The sequence below is a fragment of the Balaenoptera ricei genome, chromosome 17 (assembly GCF_028023285.1).
Source record: "Balaenoptera ricei isolate mBalRic1 chromosome 17, mBalRic1.hap2, whole genome shotgun sequence".
Taxonomy (NCBI): domain Eukaryota; kingdom Metazoa; phylum Chordata; class Mammalia; order Artiodactyla; family Balaenopteridae; genus Balaenoptera; species Balaenoptera ricei.
In genome coordinates, this window is record NC_082655.1 from 15,445,913 (window position 1) to 15,459,629 (window position 13,717).

The 13,717-nt window shown below is 35.8% G+C and overlaps 1 protein-coding gene across 4 annotated transcripts in view; it reads left to right on the forward strand.

The window, feature by feature from the left end:
* The window catches only part of TATDN1 (TatD DNase domain containing 1), a 38,690-nt gene extending 25,351 nt beyond the window's left edge, over positions 1-13,339 (forward strand). For 3 of the 4 annotated variants that reach the window (XM_059902436.1, XM_059902438.1, XM_059902437.1), the window contains 6 exons: positions 351-436; positions 526-566; positions 2,249-2,325; positions 8,583-8,653; positions 9,805-9,931; positions 13,153-13,339. In XM_059902436.1, coding sequence (XP_059758419.1) covers positions 351-436; positions 526-566; positions 2,249-2,325; positions 8,583-8,653; positions 9,805-9,931; positions 13,153-13,255 — 505 coding nt within the window. In that variant the 3' untranslated portion in view covers positions 13,256-13,339. Of the gene's footprint in view, positions 1-350; positions 437-525; positions 567-1,941; positions 2,075-2,248; positions 2,326-8,582; positions 8,654-9,804; positions 9,932-13,152 lie in introns of those variants that run through there. The other variant, XM_059902439.1, reaches the window with a different exon arrangement.
* The last annotated feature ends 378 nt before the right edge of the window (positions 13,340-13,717 follow it).

Here is a 13,717-nt window from a genome sequence, read left to right on the forward strand (position 1 = left end):
ATTATTTGGGGGAACAGTCTCCATCACTGGAAACTTAAACCTTACAGCTCTTTACTTCTAGCCATCAATGGTAAAATGCTACCTAATTTACCTGGCAGTTACAATGGAAAAACTAACATTTCTGAAAACAATTTTGTAATCCCAGAAAATGAAGTAACCCTTTCAGGAAGTTTTTATAAAAGCTTTCGGCTAGGTCTGATGTGTTTTAAATGCCTGAATTCACTATTTCTGTTCTATCATTTCTAGAGAATAAAAGCCCTTTAACTTAAAAAAAAAAAAAATCGTGACAATGATTTTTCTCATGCTAAAATAAAACTTTTAATGAGGAAAATTTTTTTCCCATTTTGCAGATATTTTGAAAAACAGTTTGAACTGTCAGAACAAACAAAATTACCAATGTTTCTTCATTGTCGGAACTCACATGCTGAATTTTTGGGTGAGTTAAAGCTAAAATCTCATTTAAAATTTAAGAATTTGCAGAAATCAAGCTATTTGCTACAAGTTGTTTCTGTTTTAAATTCACAGACATAATGAGAAGGAATAGAGATCTGTGTGTAGGTGGAGTGGTAAGTATAGAAACTGCTTTTAATAAATGATGTTGGCCTCTATAAAGTGATTCAAATGCCAGCAATAAAGTTACTAAGGTTCTGCTCTCTCTTATTTGAAGGGCATATAAATTTACTGTTGAATCTATAGATCAGATATGGTACAAACATAAACCACACTATTTTAGTTACATTTACTTTGTTCAGAGTACAAGAATGAGTACAGAATGCTGTTCACAAGAAAACCCCGTGAATTTAGTCCTGCACATTGTAATAGTCTGCATGATCTTCTTTTTCTCTGCTTCTTCCATCAGCCATTCTTTAATGTTCTTCAATTTAAATTTTGAGCAAAATATAAACGAAATTTAATAATATTTTAAAATATTTTAGCACTCTTTTCAGGTTTGCCTTCTTAATTTCTTGTCAACTGTAGTTATTTACTATTACCACTCTGATTAGAGACACATTCTCATTTCTGTAGTTTGCTTCTGCTCGAAACACTTCTCTATGGTCATTTCAGTCATTAGTCTTGAGAAAGTTCCATAAATATTATCTGTCTATCACTTAGCTTGGGTATCCATAGCAGTGATTTTTAATTTTTTTTTTTTTTTTTTGGATCATGGACTCCTTTGAAAATCTGCCTCAGAAAAATGCTCATATGTACAATTTTCACATGTAATTTTAGGAGAGACTCACTGGTCTCTAGCAAAAAGCTGTTATCCACATGTAAGTGGACTTTCTCAGTTCAGGCCTGTGTTGTTAAAGGGTCAGCTGTAGTTTAAAAAAATTAACAGCAACAACAAATCCAACCTAAATGTTTGACTTTTATCAAAAAAAAAATTACCAAATAAATTAATAACTAATTTTCTAAAATGGTTTATGAGGGTCATATTTAAAATTATCTTACATTGTTGGAGGCTATGTTTTCTTTCTAGTCAGCTGGAAGTGCTGAGGGGAAGAACAAACCCTTTTGAGCAGCTGTGTAACAGTTATTTTTGAGAAACATGTTACCCACAGTATATTCAGACTCTCTGGATGCTATATTAACGTGACTTCACTTGTTAGGTGTGTTTAAAGGAGTCTTGTCACTTACTGTTTTGATTACATAAATACATCTGAAGTGTGAAAAATTTTGCTTTAACTCCTTTATCTTTGAAGGAGAAAAATTCCATCTCAATCCTTTTTGCTTGCTGAGCTGATATTATTGACTGTATAACAATTTACAGTTTCTTAGTGATGTTCTTAGAATCTCTTTATAGATCTTAAATTTTTCTCTTAAAATTCACTTGTCTTCTAGAAAAAAAAAAAAGTATCCTCTAACAGAAAAATTGAACATTTAAAAATGTTTTTTAAATAGTCTTGTAACATTTTACCTTTTCCTCATGCTTTTGCCTAGAACGTGGCCCTCTCCTCCAGTCCCCTCCTGGAGGTACAGCAGTAGTGCTGGTGCAGAGACCTCAGCACAGCCACAGACAGAAATGCTAGGCAGACATCTCCGTCTTGCCTCGTCACATTGGAGATGATGACAGGTTATAACTGCGAAATTTGATTTGAAAATAAAAATTGTAGGGGCCACATTTGAAACCCCATGTTCAAAAAACCCCTACCGCGTTTATATTTTTGCTTAGAAAGTCCTATTAATGTTATTTAGAATTTTAAAGAAAAGTAATTATTATAATAAAATTATGCCTTCATGTCCTTAGGTGCATTCATTTGACGGTACCAAGGAAGCAGCAGCTGCTTTGATGGACTTGGGTCTCTACATAGGATTTAATGGTTGGTAGGTCCTTGCGTTGTTTTTTGGTTTTCGTTTTTTTAACTTTTATATTAAGCAGATTCCTTAAGTTGTTTTATAGGGAATTACTGATAAAGATTTAAATTTGTTTTTATTAAAATTTGTGTGTTTTGCATTGACCTTGGTCTGTGAATTTTAGTGATAAATGTAGGAAATTAAACAGAATGTTACTATTACAAATTAAAGCTTGAAAGCTATAAACTGCTATCCTGTGTTCCAGTAATGGAAAACAATTTTCTGTTGAGATTAGCAGGTAGCTTTCTCTAGCAATGCAGTTTATTCTCGGATCAGTTTATCCCTTTAAAACGTATGTGTTCATAGCATTGCATATACATATACACAAGTGATGTCCACCTATGGGGGAAAGGTCATACTATGACATAATCGTCTTCTATATCTCTGTAGGCCAAGAAACTGAGGCTCAGAGAAGTTAAGAAACAGGTGTAAAGTCACTCAAAGTGTGAGAACCTGTATCCTCTTCCTCACTTGGTGACCTTCCTGCTGTTATACACACTAAACCTCATGCACCCAGTACAGTCTGCTAGCACAGCTGGGTCCCTGGGCTCATTTTCTTCCAAATAATTTGGTGAGCTTCTACCAGTGTCTTTCCTCAGGTTATCAGTGTAGTTCATGAAATAAATTGCAAAATAAATTGCAAAAAATAAGACTTCCTTTCCCTCTTCAGTGTTTCATTTCCTTAAAATCACTACTTTTCCAAGTACCTTTTTTTTTTTTTTTTTTTTTACTATACTCCACTTTGGAAAATAGAATCACGAAGTTAATTATTTGCTACAGAGTTCAAACTTATTTAAATGTCCTAGATGCTTCTTTCATATTTTAAATAAATTGATGATTTAATTAATTTATATATTAATATGGAAATAATGCATGCATAAAGAAGTAGTACTAAAAGACTTATAAACACAGTCTCCCAGCATGCCATCTACCCCAAGTTAATTTTTCCAGAGCCAACCACTTTACTCTTTATCGCCTTGTATCTAAATATTACATATATGTTATTAACTCTTAATTCATTCCCTTTGTCTATTTCCATTAAGGTGTTTGAGCACTTTAGTTCTTATATCCAATACTGCCCCCCCACCTCCATTATTTCCTCTATAACCCTCTCAATGTAGTTATTTGAGAATTTTTGGTTATATGCATATTACATGTTTTCATTATTATGTCTGTATAAAATATTGTTGACTGCTGAACCATGTGATGTACCACTTTTTTATTTTCCTGGAGTAACTTTCCTCATATTTTTATTTACTTGTCTTTCTTCAAAACTTGAAGCCTTCTTCACACTTTCCAACAACTCTGTAAAATGCTTTTTTCTATTTTTCCACATGAGGAAACCTGTGTGGATAATCAGATAATTCTTTAGTTCCTGACCCTTCCATCTTTCTGCTACAGTTTGGACTAGTGTCTTTTCTGTGATAGAACTCCTATTTTAAATCTCATGTATTCTATTTTGTTTTGATGGAACACTTGTTTGCAAATGAATTAATTCTGCTCTTCCTCTTGAAAGTTTGCCTGGACAGTCAATGAAAGGGGAAAAAAAAAAAAAAACTTTGACTTGATATTTTTTCTAGGCATAAAATTCTAGATTAGAGATCATTTTCACTGAGGATTTACAATATTCCAGTTATAGGTTCCAGTCTCTATTCTGTTTCCCAATACATTACCTGTGACATACTTTTTTCCCTGTGGAATATTTTAGTTATTTATCTCTGGTATTATCAAAATGTGCAAAGGTGTTTTGATGGGTTTTTGTTATTCTCAACTGGCTCCTTCCAGCTAGAGGCTCATCTTTGTCAGTCCTGAGAAGTTTTCTCAAAATTTTTTTTTTTCTATTCTTTCTTTGGACCTCCCAGGCTGATACTCTGATCTCATTTTTTAAAATTATTTATTGATTGATTGATTTTTGGCTGCGTTGGGTCTTTGTTGCAGTGCGTGGGCTTTCTCTAGTTGCGGCGAGTGGGGCTGCTCTTCGTTGCGGTGCGTGGGTTTCTTATTGCTGTGGCTTCTCTTGTTGCGGAGCGCAGGCTCTAGGTGCGCAGGCTTCAGTAGTTGCACCACGCAGGCTTAGTAGTTGTGGCTCATGGGCTGTAGAGCGCAGGCTCAGTAGCTGTGGCGCACGGGCTTAGTTGCTGCATGGCATGTGGGATCTTCCTGGACCAGGGCTCTAACACGTGTCCCCTGCACTGGCAGGCGGATTCTTAACCACTGCGCCACCAGGGAAGTCCCTGAGCTCATTTTTTTATTCTACAATTTCTATCTAATTTTTTTCCTCCTCTCAAACAAGTGCTTTATTTTTCAACTTTTTTTTTTTTTTTTTGGCTGTACCACACGGCTTGAAGGATTTTAGTTCCCCGACCAGGGATCAAACCTGTGCTCCCTGCAGTGGAAGCCTGGAATCCTAACCACTGGACTGCCAGGGAAATTCCCTTTTTCAACTTTTTAAGGAAGCTTACTTAAGCTTTTGTTTACAGTCTCTGAAAGCTCTCGTTTTTTTTCCTACCGTATTCTTGTTTGGTAGATGCAGCATCTTCCCATCTCTCTAAAGATATGTTATATATATATATGCCATTTAATGCTTTTATTTCCTCTGAGTTCCTTTTCCTCTTTGTTTTGGTCTCTATCATGATAGAGGCTTTCTTCAAATGTCAGGCAGTTCTTTGCTGTATATTTTAAGAGTGAAGGGGGAAAAGCTGTTGGAAGCTCTGTGGGGAGATAGCCCATCAACTGCAGGCCCACAGATGGCCAACTGACTTTCTCACCGGGGAATTCTTAATGTCAGCTTGTCAAGATCTTGCTCTGGGTTTGTTCAGTTTCTCCAGAGAAGGCTCCTCTGATCCCTGCTGGGAGAATGGGATGAGAATTCATACACATACCTCTGTTCTGGAGCAGGATGGTGCTGGAGAGAGGGTGTCTCCATTCAGTAAGCAGTCCATCTCCATTTCTATCCCTGCCTCACCCTGCACTCCTCTGTGTTGCTTGTCTTCCAGTGCAGAGACTGTACACACATCTCTCTCTCTGTCTCTGCCTCTCTCGCTCGGGCCAGGGTACAGGGCAGTTGTCATCTCTGCACCAATTTATTGGAAAGTAATCTGAGAATCCCATCTTCTCTTTACCCTGACTTTTCAAACGATCCCCATTTCAGTCCCCTGCCCTACCCCAGCCTTTCTAGGTACCTAGTTCTTCCCGTTCTTAGAACTTCCTTGGGAGAATTGGTTTGCTTACCTTCAGTATCTCTCTCTACAGGCACATAGCACTTAAGTCACTTAGCACGTAAACACAGATCATTTACCATTTCTCTATCTACTTTCTGCCTTATATTTTGTGATGAGGAGTTAGAAATGTCTCCGAGTTTCATCAAAATATGCTGTTTCTTCTTATTTTGGGATGATTTTCAAGAGAAGGGGGTAGAGACCTTTATTTCACCAACTTGAACTGTACGTATGTCTTAGAGGTTTCTAAATGATCTTGAGTTTATAAAGACTTGGCTTTAAGCTAATTACCTGAGATTTTTTTCTCCTACATTAACTCAGAATTAATGGGTCAGTAGTTTATTTAGTCTAAGTCAATATTTCTATTCTTCTTTTGAAGTTCAGTTTAGAGTAGTCTTAACCTGAGTTTCTGGGGTATGGTAATTTAATCTGTTTACATTATGATATAGTCTTTGGTTTCTAAAGATTAAATTAGAATTTTTCCCCCCAAGAAAATGGGAAAGTTTCAAATTTGACCATAGAATTATGCAGATGCTCTTCCTTAAATGGGAAACCTTATTAGAGATTCTGGCTTTGATTAAAAATATTTCTTCTGATAATATATAGTTCTGTATTTAGATCAATTTTTTTTAACCGATGTGTAGTTTATTTAAATGTTTCAAGTGTACAGCAAAGTGATTCAGTTATACATCTTTTCCATTATAGTTTATGACAAGATATTGAATACAGTTCCCCGTGCTATACAGCAAATCCTTCTCGTTTATCTATTTATATATGGTAGTATACATCTGTTAATCCCATACTCCCGGTTTATCCCTCCCCGCCTCCCTTTCCCCTTTGGTAACCATAAGTTTGTTTTCTATGTCTGTGTAGAACAGTTTTTACAAGCATTAATATATGTAGGAAAAGAGTCAATCAGACAATTTGTTTTCATGAGATTAAAAGTATGCAAATACTCCAAAACTTTGGTGATGTTTTAAATTTAGTATCCATATCAAATATATCAGCATATTTTAGAAAATATATTGACCAAGTATTAAGCTGGCTGAAAATAAGAATTTTGTTTTTTCTAGAGAACACTAACAAAAGGCTGGTACTTACGGCAAACTGGACACACATTTCCCGCCTACCCCTCCTAAAATCCTGCTAAAATAAAATTATATTCAAAAAGGAAAAGTAAAGAAAACAAGGCCAAAGTTTTGCTAATGGAGAAATGTTCTGTAGATTTCTGGAAGACAGATGAAATTGGAAGAGAAAACTTAGACTGTACCACTAAACGGCCTCAGAGGAGATGGGAGCAGGTGTAGCAGACAGAATCCCAGAAAGGCTTCGGGCTTAGAATTGCGACCAAAACAGGGTGATTGAAGGCCTATACAGAGAAAGATACCAATCCCCATATCCACTCCCACGCACAGAGTTCAGAAGCAGCAAGCATTTATACTCAGGGGGAAAAGTAATTTTTTCTCAAGAAAACTGAACAAACTGGATTATTGAGGACTAAGACTTGGAATGCTTATGTCGATCCCAGAGGAGAGCATTCAGTGGATGGAACAGGATCAGCCAGGAGTTGATAATTGATGGGGCTAGGTAATAAATACATGGAGATGGGAGGTTCTGTGTTATTCTAGTTATGTGTATATTTGAAACTCTCCATGATGAAAAGTTATATCAAGTCCTGAAATTAAAAATGCAACATAAGGACAGTATTAGTTCGTCATCACATATATAGCAAACCATCCCAAAACTCATTGACATATTACAGTAAAATTTTTTTTTTTTAAACCCTCATGGGTCTTTGGGTCAGCTGGGGTTTAATTGATAGAGGTGAGCTCTGCCACAGGCTCCATGTTGGGTTCAGATCTTCACCATGTGTTTTCATTCTGGGTGCCTAGGCTGAAGAGGTAACAGTTACTTAGTGCATGCTAATCTCAGAAGATCATGAGAGTGCCATTGCAAATCACGAAAGTGCATTCCAAGCCTCTTGGCCATATCATCCCATTGGTCAAAGCAAGTCTTGAGGCCATGGCCAGATTCAGGTTCCTTCTTCCTACTAAGAAATCATGGCAAGGGTGCAGATATATAATTCTGTCAAATGAGAGAGAATTGGAACCAATAATCCAGTCTATCTCAGGGTGTGAAAATGAAAATTAATTCCCCAGAAAAAAAGGTATGAAAGAAACAGGGCCTCGGAGACCAATCCAGGAGTCCTAAAATTGACTAATAAAAGCCCCAGAGAGAAGAAAGAAAATGAAAGAGGAAAAGTCCTGTTTTTCCATAATGTTTTCCCAGTTAGGGGTGGGGAAGAGTCTAAACTGGAAGATTCCAACTGCCTAAATGGATGAAAAAGTTTTATGCCTGGACACATTATCAAGTTTCAGAATATCAAGAGTAACGGAAGATCTTAAACGTTTCCAGATTTGGGGGTGGGTTGCAGTGGGGTCTAAACGGGAATAATAAAACTGACATCTCCTAACCAGCTTTCTAGTTTCATACCATGTTAGATACTCATAGTTCTAACAGTGATTGTGATCTTCATCCTTTGTGAAGATTCTATTTCTGATTAGTGAAACATGAACCTTGAGTATCTGATTCCTTCATACCAGTGAATCCCTGGGTATTTGGCCCATAAAGAAATTGGCCATACCTTCAAATGCAGCCTTATGAGCTCGAAATTATGCAAATTACCCGGAGACGCAAATAAATTCTTTTCAAAGAATTGTTTAACATAGACTGTTACAGAAAGTTATTGGACGATCAACTGATAGGCACAAAAAATTGCACCCCCTAAAGGCAGGATCTGGTTGGAATAGATCTTAATCTGGATTCTGTAAGGATGGGAATGTGCAAATACTTTCTAAAGTATACTTCCATTGTAGCCAACCAAAGTTTTGTTTCAGGATTTTGGGTTAGTTCTGTAATCTGTTTTAGACAAGTTTATAATATGAAAAAGTTGCTGTTCATTAAATGCACCTTTTTATTTTATATATGAATAACTTTTTTTTTTTCAAGCTCACTGAAAACTGAGGCTAATTTGGAAGTTCTGAAGTCAATACCTAGTGAAAAATTAATGATTGAGACTGGTAAGTTTGCTTTTAGAACTTAATTTTCATATTAAACCATACCCAAAAAGAGCTAGAGAAAAGTAAACAAGTATTATTTTATTAGCATGCTCAACCTCAACAATTATACTTTTCAGGAAGTCTTTGGGAGTTGTAATGGAAAAATATTTATGCAAGCAATTTTTTCAATTTTAGAAGTCTGACTAAGCCTAAGCACTTAAAAATGGAATGTCAGACTATGTGGTAACTAAGGAGGTTGTTTTATTAAACAAGGAGTCTTAGCTAAGCATTTCACCTCAGGGTTGCAAAAACTATTCAGAATTTTTTTTAAACAATGTCTTCTTTGTAATGGCTTAATTGTACAATACTTTTTAAGTAAAGTGCAAACATTTAAATCAAATTGGATTTAAGAATTTTAGAAATTAACCTGCTGCCTCTCAAAATAAGACAAAGTTAGAAACTAAAAATTTTCTCTCTACCCTGAACTCAAGGCTCTTCTTATACACATGGACTTTTTTAGTAAAGTCAAGACGGAGCCATTCTGAAGAAATCAGGTGTATTTCCCTGGGGAGTCATGAAAACTAAATTATCTTATTAAAAATACAATGGTTGTAAAATGTATAAGCCATTATAATTCTTTATTAGAGATTTAGGTAAATAAATAATCCCAGTATTCAAAGCCACTGTTTTTGGGACTTCGCTGGCTGTCCAGTGGTTAAGCTTCCACTGCAGGGGGGACGGGGTTCGATCCCTGGTCATCAGGGAACTAGGATCCCGCATGCCACGTGGCATGGCCAAAAAAACAAACAACAAAAAACAAAAAAATCAAAGCCACCGTTTTACATTCAGTAGGGGCAAATAGAAGTTTAACTTAAATGTTTTCATGTCACAGTTGTATTTCTTTTAGCTTTAGATTTTTTAAAGCATACCATACACCAACAATACTGTTAGTGGGAAAAGAAGAAATAAAAGTTTAAGAATTTGTACAGTTCAAGATTTTATCTTGTAGTTTTCTTAAAGCTGTTTTCTGTTGCCTTTTACCATTTTTTAAGCTGAATCGTGGCGTATATTTTACAGGTTATATAAGTTTGATAATATTCATTAAAAAAAAACAATAATTTACAAAGGTAAAAATCTCTTTGAGAGACTTCTCTTTCTTTGCTTAACTCTAGATGCACCTTGGTGTGGAGTCAAAAGTACACATGCTGGATCAAAATACATAAAAACTTCATTTCCCACGAAAAAGAAGTGGGAAAATGGGCACTGTTTGAAAGACAGAAATGAACCCTGCCATATAATGTAAGTATTTTGTTTTCATGGTCTTCAGAACATTAAAGTCAACCACCAAATGCCATTTACAAAATGAACTCAAGGGACAGAATTAAAGTTGGGTGAAATCCAAGTGAAGTTATCAAAGACCATTTTAATGCAGTGATTTGGAGGAATTCGTACCGAATTGCTATGTATCAGCTCCTTTTTTCATATCCTCTCAACCCAGAGTGGTTTTATTACAGAGTAAGAACTTCATGTGATTTTGGTCCTTTGTCATTTTGTAGGGAGGGAAAAAGATCTTAAAGCTATCCGTACATAGAATCACCTTACCTCACTTAAGTTCTGTTATCTTGCAGGTTTCCTGCTGATGTATAAAAGCACAGTCTTAGCAGGAGACCTTTTTTTAATGGTATCTGTATTTTAAGTGATTTGACAGCTTGAATAAACCTAAGAAATAACACAGTTCTTTAAGCCTCTGAACAAAAGGACAAATTATAGAAATGATTTCCTTTTTCCAACCGAGAAAAAGGGCAGAACTTTATAGAATTTTATTTCCTAGGGAAAAAACAACTAATTCAGAATCATTTTTTTAATAATACAGAGAACATGTGAAAAGAACGGGGTTATTACCCATCTAACTGCCAAGGAGCTGTACAGCATATTGTAATTTATAGGAAAAGTTTATTTTAATGGGCCTGTCATCCAGTTTCTTTTGTTGCACAAGCAGTAATTTAAATCTGACTGTATCAATCTAGTATGGCTTACCAGTTCAGGCAACTGGATATATTTATCACACATTCATAAAAATTAATACTGGATTGTTGTAATAATTCCTTTAAGATGCTCCATCTTTTTTTAGTAGTTTTAACAGGTAAGAGTATATTAGATAAGCCAGATCTAAAATTCAACGAGCAGAAAAATAAAGAATTATTCTATAAAGATACACTGGAAAGATTATTAACATGCTGATGTTGGCAAAGGCTTTAAAACTGAATGTTTTATTAAATCTGTAAGGTGAGGAATATATTTAAACTCTGATTAGTAAAGAAACACTTGTAATTTTTATGAAATGTAGGTACTTGCAAGTTCAGTCCAGAGACATTTCAGTAATTCTTTGGAGATTTAAAAGGACACTAGAGACAAGAAACTGGCAGTTGTCCAGCAGCCAGCTTAGAGGAAGTAGTTGCCAACAGTGTATCTAAATTGGTTTTCCACACTGCCTTAAGCTTAAGTAAAAGTATAGCTGTTGACTTTAGCTACATACTTGCAAGACAAAATTTTAAGGTGTTTCTAAATGCAGACTATTAAGAACCAAGAAGGCTTTTGAGTATCTACTGCAATCATGAATACCAGTTCTGAGTAGGCAGAGCTTGGGAAAATCAACATTTGCAAACTGAAAAATTTTAAACCACATTTCAGAAATACACATGCCCCTAGTCTAATGCTAAATACTAATTAGCAAGTTAATTCCTACTTACAAAGTCATTTTTATAAACTCCATCTGTTAAGAGTTTTATGTTCTAATTATTTGTATAGAGACCTCTGCCCCCCTGCCCCCATTAGATTATAAATTCCTTGAAATACATTTTGGAGCTCTTGCCAAATATCAGGAAAGGTACAAATTACTGAGATTACACAGAAGAATCAAGACCGTTCCCGCCCTCATCCCACCAGATGAGTAGGTACATTGTGCCAGGCACTTTGGTTACGGCGTTAACCAAGTCTGACAAGGATCCTTCTGGAGCAAACAAGCAGATAAAAAGTATAATCCAAGATAGCAGTGCTGTTATAGAGGTATGAACATATGACTGGGACCACAGGACAGAGCAGCTGCCTGCCCAGAGGGGAAATGGAGTGCTTAACTAAGGTGACGTTTCATCTGTTTACTAAGTTGGACCAGGAGTTAGGCCAGACCAAGACAAACACCTTCAGCGAAGGCAGACTGAGGAAGCGCTTGCAACAATGACTGCAGTGTGGCATGAAGTAGGATGCTGGGTGAGTGACAGGGAAGGTACTGTGAGGCCAGAGAGTGAGGGCTTTTGTGTGCCACCCTTAGGAATTTAGATTTTATCAGAACCCAAAGGATTTTAAGCAGGAAAGCTATTAACTGGTATCAGTGTGGAGAAAGGACCAGAAGGGAGATTGGTGGCAGGAATCATACTGATTTCCCAGTATTATGTATTCATTTCCAATTCCAAGTAGTTAATAGAAGAAAAATCTAGTTTGCTAAGAAAATGGAATCTTTAGTGTCACTTTCAGTGTTAACAGATTTGCTTTTAGCCTATTTTGACTGTCAGATAAAAACTGTGTAGTCAGTTCATTTAATGTAAACAAGGCTTTTGTTACTCCTATAGAATTTAGAAGTTCCAGTTCATCTCTAATCTCTGTCCCTGATTCCTTTAGGTGTTCATATTTTAAAAACCCATAAAGGGAACAAAAAGCTTAAGACAAAGAATATTTCAGTGTTTAATTCTGACTTTGAACTTTCTAATTCATGTATAAGAAATATCGTCTACATACAATATTGCTAGAAAACAGCTACTGATAATTATCATTATTCTAGGGAAAGAAACAGAAAGATTCACACCTTTCTGTTGCAGGGAAAAACATACAGGAAGTTCTCTCTCCCCATCCCCCCTAATGACCGTACATTGTTCTAAGTAACTCGGTCTAACTTCCTTTGTTGTCACTGTGCTGGTGGTGATGCAGCAATTTCTTGCTGTCCTTTACGACCAGTTCTCTAAGCAGTGGCTTTCAAACTTTAACTGCTATCCCCACAATACCACACTGTGACTCAGTACACTTGCATGTATAAATAAAACCCAAACAAAAATGAAACGGTACTTCCCTTACTAAATGCAGTGAGCTTTTCCTTTTAATTTTTTAAAAGCGCATCATGACCCACTAATGTGTAATTAACCCACAGTTTAAAAGGACTCTTCATTTCCACTGGGTTAATTCCGTAATTGTGGTACACATAATATGGGCTGGTTTTATAATTTACTTGAACCTGGTTCCTGGCTCTAGTTATATGCAAGACTGTCTCAGAAATTTGTCTTTAACTGCTCTGTTTTAAATATCCTAGCAGTTAAACTTTCTGTTAACGTTGCCGAAAACTTTAACGCCTGTTAGGCTTTTTATGTTAAAGATGCTAAAACAGTATCTTTTCCTTTATGTGAAAAAAGATAATACCTTTAAAACAGAGTATGTACTTAGAAATGTAACCATCCATTTTTGTTCTGTTTTAGTCAAATACTGGAAATAATGTCAGCAGTAAGAGATGAAGATCCACTGGAACTAGCCAATACGCTATATAACAACACTATTAAAATATTTTTTCCTGGCATGTAATTGGTATGTGTCTCCCATTTTTCCATCATGTATATAAAATTTCATGGTAAAACTTAAAAGTTTCAATAAAGGAATTCTCTGGAAGTTGTCTAAAGAGGTATTATATCAATCACTGTATGCCACCCATGAAGTCAGATGAGAATTTTTTAAAGTCACTTAATGTCTTAGTTTAAAATAGTGAAAACCCCCAAGTATTTCATGTTGTAATCTCTTCAAAAGTTCAAAAGGACAATTTTATGTCAACTCTGCAAACAGACTGGCTAACAAATATAGTGATTTTTACATCAAAATTAAAACAATTAGCACATCCTGGTTTATACCAAAGGTTAGTTGATATATAAATAAGCCTATTTCTCAACTCACACACTCTCTGAATTGTGACTTTCAAACCCAGCTCAACCACAATGCTACTCTCAAATTTCAAAAAAGTGTCTCAGTCACTTCTGGCAGCCTATTTTTTCC